The sequence below is a fragment of the Lissotriton helveticus genome, chromosome 5_1, assembly GCF_964261635.1.
Source record: "Lissotriton helveticus chromosome 5_1, aLisHel1.1, whole genome shotgun sequence".
NCBI classification, from domain to species: Eukaryota; Metazoa; Chordata; class Amphibia; order Caudata; family Salamandridae; genus Lissotriton; species Lissotriton helveticus.
Window position 1 is genome coordinate 1,176,855,735 of NC_136065.1, and position 18,972 is coordinate 1,176,874,706.

Here is an 18,972-nt window from a genome sequence, read left to right on the forward strand (position 1 = left end):
CAAAGAGAGAGAGTCTGTCAAAGAGTGAGAGTCGGTCAAAGCGGTAAGTATTGTGTGCAAGAGTTTTTGGTATATAGTGTGTGTGTAAAAGGGTGTGTGTGATAATTTTCTTTCTTTTTATAAGCTTACCTCTGCAATAGTCCCAGAAATGCTCATTAATGAGCGTAGTGAAGCTGTTTTAACTGTTTTTATAGGTGATATTGGTGGAGCAGGGGGTTGTAGGATATATTCTGCCTCCTGTATTATTTCTTGAGGTATAGTTAAGGGGATCATGCGTGATAGTTTCGTTTGTTTCGTGATGATAATCACATTGTTTTTGGCTAAGAAATTGCGAATCATAATAGCTTGTCCTTCTTTAGTTTGCTGGTAAAATGGCTCATTGTAGCACGTTGCTTTAATGCAACTACTTTCATCAGCTAGAGCTAGATGATACATGACTTTGTTCTCTTGTTTAGCATTTGTATAGTTTGTTTTTGTGGAACATTTTATAACGTTGGCTCGGATTGTTTTTTGGTACGGTTTGTTGTCTTCAGGTTTCATTTTTTTGAGGTCTTGTATGGAAATCATCTGAAACGAGAGAAAATGTTAGTACACATTCTGAACATAAATTTTTCCCCTTTTGCTATTACCTGTAATAAAATCGCATGTTAATGAAGTGGTTGCATTTTAAACTGCCACCCATAATGCTTTGTGATCACTATAATATGATTCTAATGTACTGTAGTGCATGATGTTGTCATTAGTATAGATGTGATCTAGTGTTGAATTGTAGTCTGTTGTGTATTGTTGTATTTTTTGCTGGCATTGAAATTGCTGTAGCATATATTCTAATAGCAAAGTTCTGTTTGGTGACATTTGTGTTAAATCTATATTGAAGTCTCCCATGATGACATATTTCGAATTTGGATACAAGTTAATTATGCTACTTGAAACTTGTAATAATGTTTGCAAAAGTACATGTGGTGGTTTGTACAGTATAATAAATAAGTATTCAGAATCATTAAGATGCTGAGTGAAAAATAACAAGTCAATTTTGTGTTGTGTTTGATATATTGGCGATAAAAGCATGTTTTTTTTGTAATAAATGGCAATACCATGCTTTGTGTGCTGGTTGTGAAATTTATCAAATAATACTAGGTGATATTGTTCTATTAAGAACGTATTCTTACCTGCTTTTCTAGTTGTGTTTATTTCAGTGAGGCATATAATATCACTGTTCATGATATTTTTGTCTGATTTAATAGCAGTGTAATTTCTTTGCAAGGACCGTATGTTATGGACAATTATATTACACTGTTGTCTATAGCGATCTAATTGTGGTACTGATATTTGTAATTGCATGTGTGTTCTTAAACGTGTCATTTCTTCATGTACTTTTGGATGTACAGCTATTTTGTCTTGCTGAAAGTTTCTAATGTATATGTTGTCTAAAGATTTAGCTCTGCTTAAAGCTACATAATGCAGATGATGTACTTTACTGTTGTTAAAGTGAATGTAAATGGGCTCAATTGTTTCTCCTTGTGTTCTATGTATAGTTCTTGCAGATGATTGTCGCAATGGGAATTGTTTGCGTATAACAGTTATAAATTTCTGTGTATATTGGAAATGCCGTGTAATAGCATGAATGGGTGTCCAATGAGGCAAAATATTACTGTGATATATGTGTTTGTTTTCTTGTCTTGTTAATTTGCCTACTGTTTCTTTATCAAAATTAATCCAAATTACATTTGGTCTGTTATTGATAGTTTCTACAAATTCTACTATACCTGTTGCACCATTTGTTAAACCATCATTGACATTTATATTGTTTGTTAAATCATATCTTAATTGCAATGCAATATGTAATATTGATGGCAGGCTCATTGTTTTAGTAGGATCTGTGGGCAACTGTTGGAGTATTTTTTTTTTTTACTGCTTCACTTAAGTCTGCTGCAACTGTATCTATTGCTGTAGCTGTGTAAACTGGGTAATGAGTTATATGTTCTAATAAAACTGCATTATTTATGCTATTGACTTCATTGTTAGTTCCCATAATGTAAGGGATCGTTTTGCTAATGGTTTCAGGTGGCTCTATTTCTCGTGTTTTTATCTGAATAATATCTTCATTTGTTTGTTTCCCTTCTCTTAATCTGTTTAGTAGTTCAGCAAATGGCAAGTCATTTTGTTGTCTCATTATTTTAGTCAACTCAAATAACTTGAAATGTGTCTGCCATAAATTAGTACTTACTGGCCTATATGAATGTTTTGGGTTGTCAAATATGTATGGGTCAAAAACTGGCTTCAATTGGTAAAAGTCTCCAATTGCTAAAATAGATATTCCGCCAAAAGGGAGATCAGACATTTTTATCTCTTGCAATCTATTATGTATAAAGTTGAATACATTAGCCCCTACCATTGATATTTCATCAATTATTAGCAATTTAAGATGCATTAGCTGACCTTGTAGTGTGCTTCTATTCTCATGAGTTAGCTGTCTATGAGTTAGTGTTTGTGAAATAGGTATTTTAAAAGTACTATGTAGTGTTTTGCCTTGAATGTTATGTGCTGCTTTGCCAGTTGGAGCTGTAAGCAATACATATATGTTATCTGGGTTTTCTCCTGCTTTTGTATTGTAATAACGTACTAATGTTTGGTAAAGTGCTGTTATAAGGAAACTTTTGCCTACTCCTGCACCACCTGTACAAAATGTGTAGCATGGTGTTTCTTTAGTTTTAACCCAATGCAAATGATGATATATAAAGTTAAGTTGTTCTGCTGTTAGATTTTGCATTATACTATCATATTGTTCTTTTGGCATTATGTTATTGCTTAGTGCTTCTTCTCTACTTGTACTTCTAATCCCTAAATCAAATGATAGGTCATACAATGGGTTTTCATTATTTTGCACTTCATGGAATATGGCGTTATCTTCTTCTGTATCTATTGGTGGTAGCAATGTATCTAATATACTAGTTTCATTGCTATTAGTTGTTAGTAGTTTATTATGTTTATTATATTTATTATGGTTTGAATCAACTGCATTTTTAAGTTCTAGATAGCGTTCATAATACGTTTCCTTGTTATTAATTATATTATGTTCATTTCGCCATGGGTAAAAAAGCATGAGCAATTCTCTATAGTAGTTTTCGGAGTCATTTTTGATGTTAAATCTGCAATAGCGAATTACTCTTGCTTTTTTCCTTTTTATGTAGTTTGTTTCGTCTACTAAATTTATCTCAAGTTCTTCGTCATCTGAGCTATGAAAGTTATTTTCAATAAGGAAATTGTCATGGCCTGTTTCTTCTTTTCCTTTACATTTTTTCTTTTCATTATACATAGATGCATAGTCAGCTAATGTACATGTTTCTAATTTTACAGGGCGTTTGCTGTACCTCACTATAATATTATCATATTGTATTTTACAAGACTCATCTGGTAAAGAATTGATAGTTTCGATGTCTTTTAATAAGTATGTACGCTTTTCATTAGGACTTGTATTGATAAATACAAAAGATCTTGAACTTTTCCGTAAAGGAATTTGTAGTATTAGATATGCTGCTTCTTGGGCACTTATTTCTGTACAGTTTAAGAATTTGTTACCTATATGCTTAAGTTGTTCTTTAATACTTGGATTGGCATGTACTTCTTTAGCAGCTTGGGCAATTAATTTGCTCATTCCTCGCTGTGATTTACTAATGTATGAAACAATATACACAGCACATGCATATGCATCTAAGATGTATTGTATATCTATGTTTGCTTGCCATGCTTTCAAAATAGTTGGATTGTAGTTATTTATAAAGCATTCAGCTGGTGTCCTTTTCAAGAAAATAGTATTTTTTTCTATAATAGATTGTATACATAAAGTATATTGTTTTAGATCTATGTTCATTGAATGTAAAAACTGTTCAAAAGTATAACTTGAAAATTCTTGGCTGTTTATAGTTAGATGTATTAGTTCAATTTGCTGTAAGAGCTCGTTATTTGTTTTGTCTAGCTCTATTGTTTCTAGTATAAACGTTTCAGGCATTGGATATCTGGGATAATGATATTTGCATGTTCTTTTATGTTTGATACGGCAGTTTTTGGTATGGCCGTGTCTTTGTAGAGGTAGTAAAGACTCTATATCTGGTTCTTGTGTTTTTGCACATGTAACATACTTATTTATGAAAGTAGTGACTTCATTCCTATCAGAAGTTTCATATAGTGGAGCATTTTCTATCCATATTATAGCATGTATATGTGGTGATCCCCGTTGTTGGAATTCCACTCTATAAAAGTAATCAATAATTTTGCCAATCGGATTACTTTCATGCAATAAAATAGAATTAAATAATTTCCTAACTTGGAAGTCAAAATGTCTTGCACATGTAATGGGATTTTGCTGTATTAATTGGCATTTTGTTTCCCATGACATATTTTTAAATTCTTCTTTTGTGCATTCTGGTCTTTTTTCTGTACGTAATAATATGTTAATTAAGTGATACCATTTCGTTTCTGCAGCAGATAAAGTTAAAAAAAATGTTGGTAATCCTAATTGTCTAATCATAGCAAAAAGGTCTTTTTTGCATTGCTCCCAATATGGTGGTGAACTACGGATAGTTTTAAGTATTTTGTATCCTTCATTATACTGTAAAATTGTATCTAATTTATCTTTTATGTCTTTGGCAGTTATAATGTTTCCATTATTAAAGTATTTCCTAAGAGATATAAATATTTTGCTCTGTAATTGTTTAATGTGTAATGTTTTTAATTTAAAGAAAAGATTAGTAGCACACTTTGCTACTCTTAGATCATTACTTCTTACTTCTGATTGACAGATTGTGCTGTAATGTATTGGGACATGCCTTTCTTTATTAGTTGGCCTTCGTTTTCCGCAAAATATAGTTGGGAATGCCAAATATTCAGAATCTTTGTCTTCATACAAGCCTCTTGGTGTGTTATATTCTGCAGGTGCTAAACTTAAAATATTATTTGTTTCTGTAGTAATAGTTTCATTATCTAACATAGTATCTAAATTTCCTGCTGGAATATTGTCTGAGGAATCTGACATATAACTTGTATCTGAAGTCTCATCACAAGAATGTATATCTTGTGTTGTATAATCCCAATCTTTATTAATAGTGATTCCATATTCTTGAAACAAAGTGCTAGTAGTGGCTAAATATAAAGCTGCACGTTTTACTTTGTTTGGTCTAACATTTTCATAATGGGTATAAGATTTATAACTTAATTTTCTTTTTAATTGTATTGGAATTGTCATGTTATCATTAATTTGCCTTGGTAAAACAGTTACTGTTGTCATAACGTCTGCAGGTACATTTACTACTGCACCTGATAGAGATTTTTGGAATCCACGTGGTAATGTTCTAATTTGTAAAAAAGGTATTCTTGGTGATACTAATCTTTCTTCTAAGTTATGCAAGTGTAAGACTGCTGGGATATCAGGAAATGTCATCCCATTATATACTGAACATGGAGGTATTTTGTCTTTAGATATATATGTGTAACATGTTCTGCATATCTCATCTGTTCTGTATTTGCTAATGTTACATTCTATGAATTTAGCTCTCTTACTAATACTGTTTGTTTTTTGAAGACTTTGCTTATGCCATAGTTGATTGCAAATAGTGCAAGTGTACTCAGGTCCATATCTTATTTCTTCCTGAAATATCCTAATTATATCATTTGTTGTTTGACCTGCTATATCTCTATGATTAAGTTCATTCTCTTTGTTTTGTGTCCGTTTTCTTTTTCTATTACTGTTTATTTCTAGAATTTCTATATTGGTTGTTTGAATTAGTGATTCAACATCAGCTGTTAATGTGTTTATTATCTCAGTATTGTTAAGAGCTATGTGTGAAGCTAAATAACTGTCTTCTGTTACATGCAGTCTATTGTCTTGACTATTGCTCTTTTGTGTGTTTATTATTGTATTTTCTACTTGTAAGTTATTTGAAGGAATTTCCCCTAATGCATTTATAGATATATGTGTCGTATGAACATATATGCTTTTTCTAGACTTTACATTTCCTTTTTTATGATTCCGTTGTGTTTGCTGTAATCCTTTTTTGCTAATTGTTGTTATGTTCACTGTAGTTAAATCTAAAATAATACTCTCAGAATTAGTAATTTGTTCTCTATTGCCTAACTTTAGGATGTATTCTATATTAAGATTAATAGAGTCAATTTGGATAGCAATACATGTTCCATTAGAATGTTGTATTGCATTTTCATTTTGGCTATGTGAATCAAATAGAGAGTATGTATGTATAGTTTTGAAGACTGAAATTATATATCTACCTATAGAGATCAATACACCAGTTTGTGAATTAATTGTAGAAGTTAATGCAGATATAAATTTACTATGTAAAGTTTGTGCTGATTTTGTTAGTTCTTCGCTAAAGCATTTTTTGAGCTTTGTAGAAAAAATTATGTCATTGCTAACTATGTAATTTGGTAACTTTAGAGGTTGCATACAATCTTGTTCATCAACAGAGTGCATTTCAGTGTACAAAGCATCTCCAAGATTCATAATACAGTGCAAGTCTACACTATCCCAAATATATGCTGGTTTACAGTAGTTCTTTAGAATAGCAAATATACTATTTTGAAGAGAATGTGTATAGTGAATACTTTTATCACTATATGTATTTTTTTCCTGTGGATGTGTGTTATGTAAAAGGTATTTTCTTGTGGTGTTTGTGTTAAAATATTTGAATCTATATTGGTATTATTTGTGCTACTTTCCTTGTTGTGCAATGTGCTATTGTGTATATTATCATGAAGTAAACTGTCATTACTTCCAGTAATACGTTTATATGTATTATAGTAATCACTTGAATATGTGTTTGTATGTAAATTACTTGTGTATATTGTTTGTTGTACATTTATGTGTGTGCTATTAATTACATTACTAGAATATGTGTTGGTATTTAAATTACTTGCTGGTATTGTCTGTTGTACATTTATGTGTGTGCTATTAATATGTTGTCTTTCTGTGTTGCCCTTTAGTGTTTTCTTAAGTATACTTGCATATGTGTCAGTAGGAGTAGTCTCTTGTGGTGTATTAGTATATTGTGTTGTGCTGATCTGCTTGCTGTTGTTTTTAGATAGATTATTAGGCCCTGTTGTAGTGAGAATTGCACAGGAATATGTACTAGTACTAGGAGTATTATCTAAAGATGCTAATGGCTGTTCCTTATTCAAAAAAGTGTTTTTTTTAGATTGACATCTCTGAATGAATTTTTTGGCACTTTCTATACGCATTTCAAATGCTTGTGTGAAAAAATTTTCACTAGCTTTAGTAGAATACACATAAATATTTTTCGGTGCTACTGCATTCTTATTTTTTCATGAAGCACCATTGCTTTTTGAAGTGATTCTTTTTTAATCGTACTTATTTGTATTGGAGTTAATTCATACGGTACACAATTCATGTTTGGTTTCTTTAGATAGTGTGCCAGATTTGTGATGTACTCTAGAAGTTTTTCAAATCTGAACTGTATAGTAATACCTGTTCCATTTGGGTGAGGCATTCCAGTGTTATCACGACTATGTGAGTCAAATACAAAGTACGAATCATTTTTCTTAAAAATGGAAATAACATAAATTTCCATGCAAAGTATAACACCGGAGTTGTAATCAAGTGCCTGTTTTAATATTTTGTTGAGATTTGGAAACGAAGGGTCACATTGTTGTAATATGTCTCCATAATAAGGTTCTTTAAGTTTAAGAGAATAGATAGTAGTATTGTGTTCAATAAAATTTGGTAACTCATCTGGATGCCTAAGTTGTTCGCTATTAAGTAAATGCATATCTATATATAAAGCATCACCTAATTTCATAATGTAATGCAAGTCTTCTTTAGTCCATGTATGTGCATCTTTGTAATAGTTGTGTATAATTGCAAATGTACTATTTGGCAAGCATTGATAACCTCTAGAATTGCATGTAAATTTGTCATGACCTTGATGATAATCTGCTGCTAGTATTTGCATCTTAGCTAAGCTAATTTATTAAATAATTTGATAGCTACAGTATTGCTTGATTTTTTTGTTATACCTGAGTCTTTTATTGTTCTCTCTCTCTCTTATATAATATATATATATATATATATATATATATATATATATATATATATAGCTAATTTATATTTGTCTTGTAGTTAACTATAATCCAAGGCAATTAATGTAATTTTACACTATTTTTTTGCTTTGTATTTTAGGTAGCAACTTTAGATGTATCTTTTTTACAATTTTAGTGATGTACTAGCTATAATTTATACTATTAGCGTGTATATATATATATATATATATATATATATATATATATATATATATATATATATATATATATATATATATTTGTATATATTTATTTGTATATATATATAGTGATTTTACTGTTTTTAAATAGATTTCAAGTTACAGGTTGATAACTTATTTAAAAAAGATACTTGTAATTGTATATATTTCCAAACAATTAGCAATTGTCTTTACAAAAGAAATAATTTTCAATGGTAACTATATAAATATATATATAATTTTTTTAAATAAATAATTATATATATGATTAGGTCTAGTTTTATTTATCTAAATCCACTCTATTGTTGTTTTTGACCTGTTTTATAGTTGGAGCTGGTAGCAAAACAAAGCAATTACTTTTACTTTTGTCTTAAATAAAAAAAATTCTTAAGATTAATGTTACCTATGTAAATCTTCTATACGATATTTTCTAATTATAAGTATATACAATATATATACATATATATATATATATACATATATATATATATATATATATATATGTGTGTGTGTGTTGATATATGTGTCTTATTTTTTTCCTTGCTATTTCTATACTTACAAGTGAATACAGAAGCAAAATAGATACTTTTACCGTGATGATGTTTTCACTGATGATGTGTCAAACAATTATGAACGTCTGATCTTATTCAATCAATTGGCAATCTAAGGAAGAATGAAAACAAGCATTAATATTGAGTTTAGATATTAATATAATAAAAAATGGCTCGATACTCCTAATCATTGTTAGTATATAAAAATATTCAGCAAACAAGTTCTTAATTTTAATTAATTACTAGTATTAAAAAGTGTATACAGTAAGTTATATTTAATACTATATATTGTATTGTATGTGGATATACGTTTTTGAAACATTGTGACTAGAGTGCATGTGTAAAGAGTGCATGTGTAAAGAGTGCATGTGTAAAGAGTGCATGTGTAATGAGTGGCGAACGTATATGTATAAAGGCATATGTGTAGAAATTGTGTGTACAAAGTGTATATGTAGTACATACTTTAAGACTGTAGAAGTTGTATGTGTAGTATGTGTGTGGACTGAGTGATGAAGCATATTAGTAGTCGTAAATAGAGTATTAGAAGTGTATGTAGTATAGAGTAACTAGTAAAGTATAGTAGTAAGGAGGATAAAGTGAGCAAGAGAGAGAGAGATGGAGGGCAGGAAGAAGAGATGGAAATAAAGAGGGGTGGATAGGCAAGATTGAGAGTAGTGGAAAGATGAAGAGAAAGATAAAGTAGGAAAGATAAGGAAAAGAGAGAAGTATGATAAGGAAGAGAGAGGATATAGAGGTGTAGAAAGGAAGGTAGAAAAAAAAGATAGAAATGTAAATTACACAATGTGTATTTTATTAGAAGTTGTAAAGAGTGTATTAGAAGCATTGTTTGTAATTTTAAGCAAGTACAAAAGAACAATAGGAGAGGCAGGGAGATTAAGGAACACTTAGTCCCCTGTTAAATCTAAATAAACAAGAGAAGAGACGTTAAATAAGTCTCAAATTGCCACAGAGACTGAGCGATGCAACTGGGGAATTGCACACTCACTTTAGGTGGAAAAGAAAGCCCTCACACACCGACCTAGTCAGTGTCATGCTTCATCATTGGGCCCCACCAAAGAGGCCGAATGCCTCTTTGGTGTGCTACGACGCCAGAAGACTGCGGAGCTGGTTGTGTGAAAAAGGCATGTTGTGAGTTTTCTAATTAAAAGTGCCTAATGTGTAAGTACAATTCTATAATTCGTGATGCTTAGTACACAAATGAAAGAGTTATGTGTCTGAATTTAATGCCCAAGGTAATGGATTTGTTAATTTAAAATACTAATTAGTCAGTCAACATGTTTCATCCTTTACAGTAGTTTAAATTTACTTAGGCATTTATAATGACATAATTATACCCTGGCGGTATGGACTCTCTAATCGTCCACCCTGACCTGGGGGCGTGAAAGTGAAAATATCAAAGAAATGATTTAGTGCATAAAAAAAGGGGGAAGAGCAATTGCTCATTCCAAAAATACTCCTAATTGCGGAGTGTTTGTGCACCTGTAAAAGAAATAACAGACAAACATATAAAACTTTCACACAATTAGTTGTAAATATAGCTCATTGCGTTTGTCCAGGGTGCTCCATAGTTGTGGCATAGTGTTCCTAAATAAACACTATAGTTAACACCATCTATATATCTATATAGCCTTATAGGGATGCTAACACTAACTTTGGGAAGTGAAGTGGAAAAATGTGTGTAAAGCACACAAAGTAGGTAGAAAGTGTTGATGAAGAGAGAAGACGCATAAGAGAGATCAAGAGAGATGGAAAGCAAGAAGAAAAGTAAGTGCAGAATGGAGTGAGAAGATAGCAAGTAAAGAGTGCAGGATAGAAAGTGAAGACAAGATGGAGACGTAGATAGAGAGTGAAGGCAGGAAGGAGAGAGGACACGAGAGAGAGAGAAAAAGGGAGGGTAGGATGTAGGGCATGAGCAAGAAGGAGGAATGGATGGAAGAAGGTGCAGGAGCAAGAGGCCCGTCTCAGTGGTGTAAGGACTTTCAGGTAAGCAATTTTGTCTTTTGTAAAGCTAATAATACTGTCACTTTGAATGCTCCGAATTTGACTAAATTTATTTTTCTTTTGTTGCAGGTATTTGACAGCAGGGTTGGCCAAGTATTTCCCGTTGCCATTTTGTCTTGGGATCTTTGGCTCGCTGTCTCAGTGTCCATGGTGCAAGGACCCCCATAGAGAGAGATGTAGATGGAGGGCAGTAAAGAAGAGAGCAGTTGGAAGAGTGGGCAAGAGGAAGAGTGATGGCAAAGGGGAAAAAAAGCAGAGAGGGAGATAAAGAGAATAATGATAGATAAGGAAGGAGAGAAAGAGTGGATGCAGAGAGTGAGCAAGAGGAAAAAACAGATAAAAGATAGAAAAGAGAGAAAGTTAAAGGGATAAAAGAGGGAGAAAGTGCAAGAGAGAAGAATAGTAGATAGGGAGGAAGAAAGAGGGAAGACAAAAAGAAAAGCAAGGGTACAATGGAGCAAGAAGATAGAAAACAAAGAGTGCAAGATAGTAACTATTTCCGGTCTGCATTTTGTCTTGGGATCCATGGCTCGCTGTCTCCGTGGCACAAGGGATTTCAGGTACGCGATTCAAATTGTAAGTGGCACAAGGGATTTCAGGTACGCGATTCAAATTGTAATGTAATTTGTATTTCTCTTACAGGTGTTTGGCTATTTTGTTTATATTCTTCTAATATGTTTATTTTTTGGGCTGTTCTCTCTAGTGTTTCCGTGTCGGGTCTCCTCCTTGGCGTAACTACTTTCAGGTAAGCGATGTTGTGTTTTGTAACAAATAAATGACTGTCTCTTTTGAATGCCCGGAATTTTTTTTACGTTTGAAAAGGAATTTTTGACTTCATTCTACCCTTACTTTTCTTTTCGTCTTCCCTTTCTCTTCCTCCCTATGTACTATTCTTCTCTCTTGCACTTGCTCCCTCTTTTATCCTTTTAACTTTCTCTTTTATCTGTTTTTTCTCTTGCTCACTCTCTGCATCCTCTCTCTCTCTTGCCTTATCTATCATTATTCTTTATCTCCCTCTCCTTTTTTTTCCCTTTGCCATCACTCTTCCTCTTGCCCCCTCTTCCAACTGCTCTCTTCTTAGTGCCCTCCATCTACATCTCTCTCTATGGGGGTCCTTGCACCATGGAGACTGAGACAGTGAGCCAAAGAGTGCAAGATAGAAAGAGAAGACAAGATGAGGACAGAGATGGAGAGTGAAGGCAGGAAGGAGATAAGACTCTGGAGTAAGAAGAAAGAGGAGGAAGGCAGAAGGTAAAGGAAGAGTAAGAAGTAGGGCATGAGCAAGAAGGAGGGAGAGAGAGCAGATGGAAGAGGGTGCAGGAGAGAGGGACGGTAGAGAGAAAAGAAAGCATAAAGGAGAGAGAGAAGAATGATAGATAGGGAGGAAGAGGAATACGGAGAGTATTAGACAGAGGAAAAGATAAAAGAAAAAGGAGAATGCAGGACAGAGAAGTATGATAGATAGAAAAGGAGCAAGAAGAAAGGAGAGAGCAGATGGAATAGGGGGCAGGAAGAAGGAAGAGAGCAGAAATATATAGAGAAGAAATAGCAATAAAGAAGTAATAAAAAAAAAGGAAGAGAGAGTGCAAAAGAAAGAACGGAGGACGCAGAGAGGAGGTGAAAAGAAGAGAGAGAAAGATAAGGAAGAAAGAGGAAGATAGTGCAGGAGATAGAAGTATGATAGATAAGGAAGTAGAGAGGATGCAAGATAAATGGAGATCATGAGAGAGAACGTAGAAAGGGGGAAAAGACTGCAGAATGGAGTCAGAGGAGAAGTGTGGCTCACTGGTTAGAGCAGGCAGACCCTGAAGCAGAGGTCAGACCCGGGACCAGTGTTCAATTCCCGACGCGGCAGGGTCTTTCTCGGAGTGCAGTATCACTCCGCCCCACCAGACTCCTGGAAACTAACGAATATTATAATTTTTCACAAAAAAGGTAAACCATCTCAGCTTCCCTCATCTTACAGACCGATATCCCTGATAAACTCTGACTCAAAGCTCTACTCAAAAGTACTAGCCAACCGACTGAACGGGGTTATCAAACATCTCGTATCCCCCTGACAACACGGATTTATACCCGGAAAGGGCACCACAGATCATACCCGGAGAGCCACTACCCTTTTTGATATCATGGGAACCACGGGGGGCGAGATGGCGATGATTCTCCTTGATGCCGAAAAGGCTTTTGATCGAGTAGCATGGCAGTTTCTCTGGAACATATTAGAACGAAAGAATTTTGGAAACAAATTCATCAGAGCCATCAAAGCCTTATATATCGATCCTAGCGCAAAAATCTCTATATGTGGCAATGAGTCAGAGCTTATCAAGGTGCATAGAGGTACAAGACAGGGATGCCCATGCTCCCCGATCCTGTTCGCACTATACATAGATCCCCTTATTCAGAAACTACTTTTGACCCCTTTAATACAGTCTATTAAAATAGGGCCATATTCCACCAAAGTCATGGCATATGCGGATGACATTGCCGTTGTAACTAACAACCCCACGGTGGCAATCCTGGAAATCGAATCAATTACCCAGGCCTTTGGCACATATTCAGGATATTCGTTAAATAGGGACAAAACCATGGTGTTAGCTACTGATAATATCCATTATGAAAGTGCTCTCAAAGTTGAAGAAGCTACATACTTAGGCATACGCCTTACTACCAAAGTGGAGAGAATTATCCATTTGAACTACACTCCCCTCATTGATAAAATCAAAATAGACCTCAAAAGAATAGACAACTTACATCTATCTATAATTGGGAGGGCTAACTATATTAAAATGAATATCTTCCCGAGGGTCCTCTACCTTTTTAGAGCGATCCCGTTGTTAGCGGGAGATAACTTCATTAAGACTATTGAGTCTGCTATATCTAAATTTATATGGAGCTACGGAAAGATAAGAAGATCCCTCCGCTTAATGTCGCTTCCACAGGATAGAGGGGGACTAGCTATCCCCAATCTAAAATTATATCTCTGGGCAACACTGATGCAATCTATGGATCCCCTGCTTACGGATAAAAAAACTAATACCTATACGCCCCCAGACCTATATATTCCATCGATCTACGAACTTAGTCTCGGTGATAAGTGTAAAGGGCTTTTTTTAAGACAGGTAGAGCCTTCGTATTATAAAAAAATCAAATTGAAGACAGTTTTAGACGCATGGGTGGGTTGGAAAGCAATCTCTAAATACCTATCAATTCCCAATTTTACAAGATATACTCCTCTTTGGCATAGTAAGATCATCCCCCATCCCTTAATGATGCTACCTCGCAGAGGTGGGAACATCTAGGTATCAATACAGTTGGCGACATATTAGGACATAATATCCCTATATCTTTTGAATATTTTCAAGAAAAATATCGTGTCCCTACGCAAGATTTTCTTAAATATTTCCAAATACTGTCATGTATCCGCAATGCTTTACCAATAATAATACGAGACAGACTCCCATTTCTTGAAGCTATTGGTAAGAAAACGACAAGAATAGGGACTCTGTATCAGATTCTTATGGGTAATCTCCCTGATGATATTGAACAAACAGAACAATCTTGGGCTGTAAAACTGGCAAATCCTAATGTTGATATCGATCTTTCACTAGCGCTATCTGCAAAATACTTTATAGCCTCAAATTTAAGAGCACAATATTATAAAACAGTATACAACCTATACTATACACCTGCAAAATTATTTGCTTGGGGTCTTCGGGCCGACGACAACTGCCCAAGATGCAAACAGCCACTGGCCAATCTACTTCACATGTTCTCAGAATGTTCGGAATTGAGGCGGTTAAAGACCATGATGTTGGAGTTCTGGGCTCAGGTCTTTGGACGTCAGATAAGGGACTCACTAACTCTCTGTATACTAGGCCACGATGACTCACTGGGTCATAATAAAGAGGAGCAAGCGGTAGTTTTTCTGGGGTATGCCGTACTTCGTATCATTTTGGCAGCTCGCTGGAAAGACGTAGACCCCCCTACTTTTCATATGTGGCTTAGTCGCTTTCTTGCAATCTATAAACAAGAAATCGCAATATATGCTACTAGGGGGAGAAAAATGAAAGCAATAGGAGCACAGATTTGGGACCCGATTACAAGATGGTACACAAATGAGGTTCGCCAATTAGGTTCTGCCAATGATTAATGGACATCCCTTTTGTTTCTCAGATTCCTGATCGTTTAATCTGCTTATATTTTTCTGTTGTCATTTTTTATTTTTATTTTTTATTTTTTTTCTCTTTCTTTTTGTCCTCTCTGGTGTTATTATCCTACTTGATATTGTATAAATTGTTCTGTTAATTAAGCTATGTGATCAACTGTTATACTTACTTCTGTTTCTTTTTGAATTTTATGTATTAACTATGAATTTGTCAATAAAAAAAAAAAAAATAAAATAAAAAAAAAGGAATAGAGGACGCACAATTACGTCTAGTCACTGAGCGCTCTGGTCTTTGTACCCATATTGCCGATGAAGTAGCTGCGAAATTTAAGCAATATAAAACTGAACGGTATGAATACAGTGAACGCACCGGAAAAGTCTTAGCTCAACGCCTGCGACAAAAAGCCTCAGCTAATCAAATACAGTGTATTAAAGACATGAATGGTGTTTTTCATGAACGTAGGGAAGAAATATTAGAGGCATTCCATGATTTCTATAAGACACTGTATAATGATCTCAATAACGAAGTTGACAAGACTCTTGATCCTGTAGATTATCTTAGATGTGCTAACCAGCTCTCACTGTGTCCTGAAGAGGCAGATTCATTTATAAGGCCAATAAGCTGGGACGAGATTGAGAAAGCCATTATGAGTCTTGCGGCAGGTAAAGCGATGGGGCCAGACCAGAAAAAAAAAAAAAAAAAAAAGAAAGAACGGAGGACGCAGAGAGGAGGTGAAAAGAAGAGAGAACGATAAGGAAGAAAGAGGAAGATAGTGCAGGAGATAGAAGTATGATAGATAAGGAAGTAGAGAGGATGCAAGATAAATGGAGATCATGAGAGAGAACGTAGAAAGGGGGAAAAGACTGCAGAATGGAGTCAGAGGGCATAAAATAGAAGGAGTGCAAGATGGAAAGGCAGAACAAGATAGGGAAGGAGATAGAGAGTGAAACTCACAGAGTGCAAAAGGAAGAGCAAGAAAGAGAGAAAGCAGGAGTTAAAGGGAGGGTGTGCATGAGCAAGAAAGAATTAAGAAGGGAGCAGTTGGAAGAGGGGGCAAGAGGGAGAGTGATGGCAAAGGGAAAATAGCAGCAGGTAGATAAAAAAAGAATCATGATAGAGAGGGAGGAAGAAGGAAGGAGAGAGAGCAGATGGAATAGGGGACAGGAGGGAGAAGAAAGAGAGCAAAAAGGAGAGAGAAGAGAGAAGAGAGTGCAGAATGGAGTCAGAGGGCAAGAAAGAGAAGGAGTGCAAGATGGAAATGGAGAACAAGATAGGGAAGGAGATAGAATGTGAAAGTAAGAGAGAGGGCAAAAGGGAGAGCAAGGGAGAGAGCGAGAGAAAAGGCAGGAGGTAAAGGGAGGGTGGGAGGGTGGGCATGATCAAGAAATAAGTAAGAAGGGAGCAGTTGGAAGAGGGGGCAAGAGGGAGATTGATGGCAAAGAGAAAAGAGCAGAAAGGAGGGAGATAAAGAGAGAAGCATGATCGAGTGGGAGCAAGAAGGAAAGAGAGAGCAGATGGAATAGGGGGCAGGAGGGAGAGGGAAGAGAGAGCAGAAAGGAGAGAGATATATAGGAGAGCAATAAAGAGAACGGGAGGAAACAGATTGTGATGGAAGAAAGAAGGTGAGAGAGGGTAGATGAAGAAAAGCACAAGAGTGTGAATGTAAGATGGAGAGAGTGGGCAAAATAAAGAGAAATAAAGAAGGAATACAAGATAGCGACATAAGGAGGAGAGAAAGAAAGGAGAGAGATGGAAAGGGTATGCAAGAAGAAGAGGGGTAAAAGGTAAGAGAGCAAGCGACATAAGGAGGAGAGAAAGAAAGGAGAGAGATGGAAAGGGTATGCAAGAAGAAGAGGGGTAAAAGGTAAGAGAGCAAGCGACATAAGGAGGAGAGAAAGAAAGGAGAGAGATGGAAAGGGTATGCAAGAAGAAGAGGGGTAAAAGGTAAGAGAGCAAGAGGGAGAGAGATAAAGATAGAAGGAATAGGAAAAGAGAGGGCAGGAGAGAAGCATGATAGAAAAGGAGGGAGAGAGCAAGCAGAAGAGAGAAAGGACGCAGGAAATAGAGAGATAAAGAATTAATTCAAGAGAGATAGCGAGATATAGGAAGTAGAGAAAAAAGGAGAGAGATGGAAGGGGTATGCAAGAATTAGAGAGGGGCAAAAGGTAAAGGGAGCAAGAGGGAGAGAGAGATAAAGATATAAGGAATAGGTAAAGAGAAGGCATGAAAGATAAGCATAATAGATAAGCAGGGAGAGAGCAAGCCGAGACGCAAGATAGAAAGAGCATGAGAGAGAAGGTAAGGAGGAGTAAAAGTGTGAGCAGAATAGAGTGAGGGAGTAAAAGAAAGTGCATGATAGAAGGAAAGAGAAGATGGGAATACAGGAGAGAGAGTGTAGAAGAGAAGGGATGCAAAAGAGGGAGAGGAAAAGAAAGAAGGAAAGTAGGAGAAAGTGAGGGAAGAATAGAGCAGGAGTAAATAAAATAGAAAGACTGCTGGCAAAATCATGAAGGAGATGCAGAGTAAATGCAAGAGAGAGGAAAGGCAAGAATGCAAAATTGAAAGGGAAGGCAAGAGAGGGAGATGTATGTATGTTGCATGTGCTGTCTCAGTATCTAAGCATTTGCTGCAGGGTGGGGAAGAAGATATAGGGTGTGTGCAGGGACCTGTAAACAAAGTCTTAGTTATAAGTTTTCCTTTAGCTTTGACCTCTCTCCTGATTACGACCTCACCAGTGCAGCTTTCATCTCCAAACTAAATTAAATGTTGTTTATGAGGCAAACTTTGTGTATAACTATCCAGCAAAGAATGCCCAGTACAGACAGGAAGTACTACCCAAAAAAATGTCTAAAGTAAAATAAGTTTTAAGTATGAACTTACCGTGTTGAAAGAACGAATTTGAAAGATGTGTCTTCGATGGGGCAGTTGCACCAAATGGCAAATTTTTTGTCCTGTAAAAGTAAAATATACTGTTAGCAAAAGATTGAAAAGAGTGAGGACATTTGTGTGAAGTATATTATAAGTTGTAAATAGAGAATTAGAAGCACTATGTATTATAGAGTAACTAGTATATTAGTAAAGACTATAAAGTAGCAAGGTAGAAAAAGATAGAGGTTAGGAAGAAGAGAGAGATGGAAAGAAAGAGGGGAGGATAGGCAAAAAGAAAAGGAGTGAAAATAAAAAAGGAGAAAGATAAAGGATGAGGAAGAGTGCAAGTGAAAGAGAAGCTTGATAAGGAGAGAACGCAAAGAGGTGAAAAGACGACAGATAAAGAAGGAAGAGAGTGCAGAAAATAAAAGTATGATAGATAAGGAAGTAGAGAGGATGCAAGATAAATGGAGATCATGAGAGAGAACATAGAAAGGGTGAAAAGAGTGCAGAATGGAGTCAAAGGCCAAAAAACGAGTGCAAGATGGAAAGTGAGAACTAGATAGGGAAGGAGATAGACAGTGAAACTAAGAGAGAGGGCAAAAGGGAGAGAGAGAGAGAAGGCAGAAGGTAAAGTGAGGATAAACATGAGCAAGAAAGAATTAAGGGAGCAATTGGAAGAGGGACAAGAGGGAGAGCGATGGCCAAGGGAAAAAAGCAGAAAGGAGAGGGAGATAAAGAGAGAAGCATAATAGAGAGGGAGCAAGAAGGAAGGAGAGAGAGCAGCTGGAATAGGGGTCAGGATAGAGAGGGAAGAGAGAGAGCAGAAAGGAGAGAGATATAGAGGAAAGCGATAAAGAAGTAAGTGAAAAAAGGAAGAGAGAGTGCAAGAGAGAGAACGGGAGGAACCAGATTGTGACAGAAGAATGTGAAAAAGGGTAGATAAAGAAGAAAAGCACAAGAGTGTGAAGGTAAGATGGATAGAGTGGGCAAAATTGAGAGAAATAAAGAAGGAATACAAAAGAGCGAGATATAAGGAGGAGAGAAAGAAGAAGAGTGGTGGAAAGTGTATGGAAGAAG

General features: G+C 35.4%; 1 protein-coding gene across 1 annotated transcript in view; it reads right to left on the reverse strand.

Moving 5' to 3' along the window:
- LOC144752603 (uncharacterized) overlaps nucleotides 1–18,972 on the reverse strand; it is a 78,943-nt gene that overhangs the window by 51,856 nt on the left and 8,115 nt on the right. The window contains exons 3-4 of the mRNA XM_078640485.1: nucleotides 8,878–8,948; nucleotides 130–567 (exon numbers count right to left, since the gene is read on the reverse strand). Of these exons, the coding sequence (XP_078496611.1) occupies nucleotides 130–567 (438 nt within the window). The 5' untranslated portion in view covers nucleotides 8,878–8,948. The remainder of the gene's footprint in view (nucleotides 1–129; nucleotides 568–8,877; nucleotides 8,949–18,972) is intronic.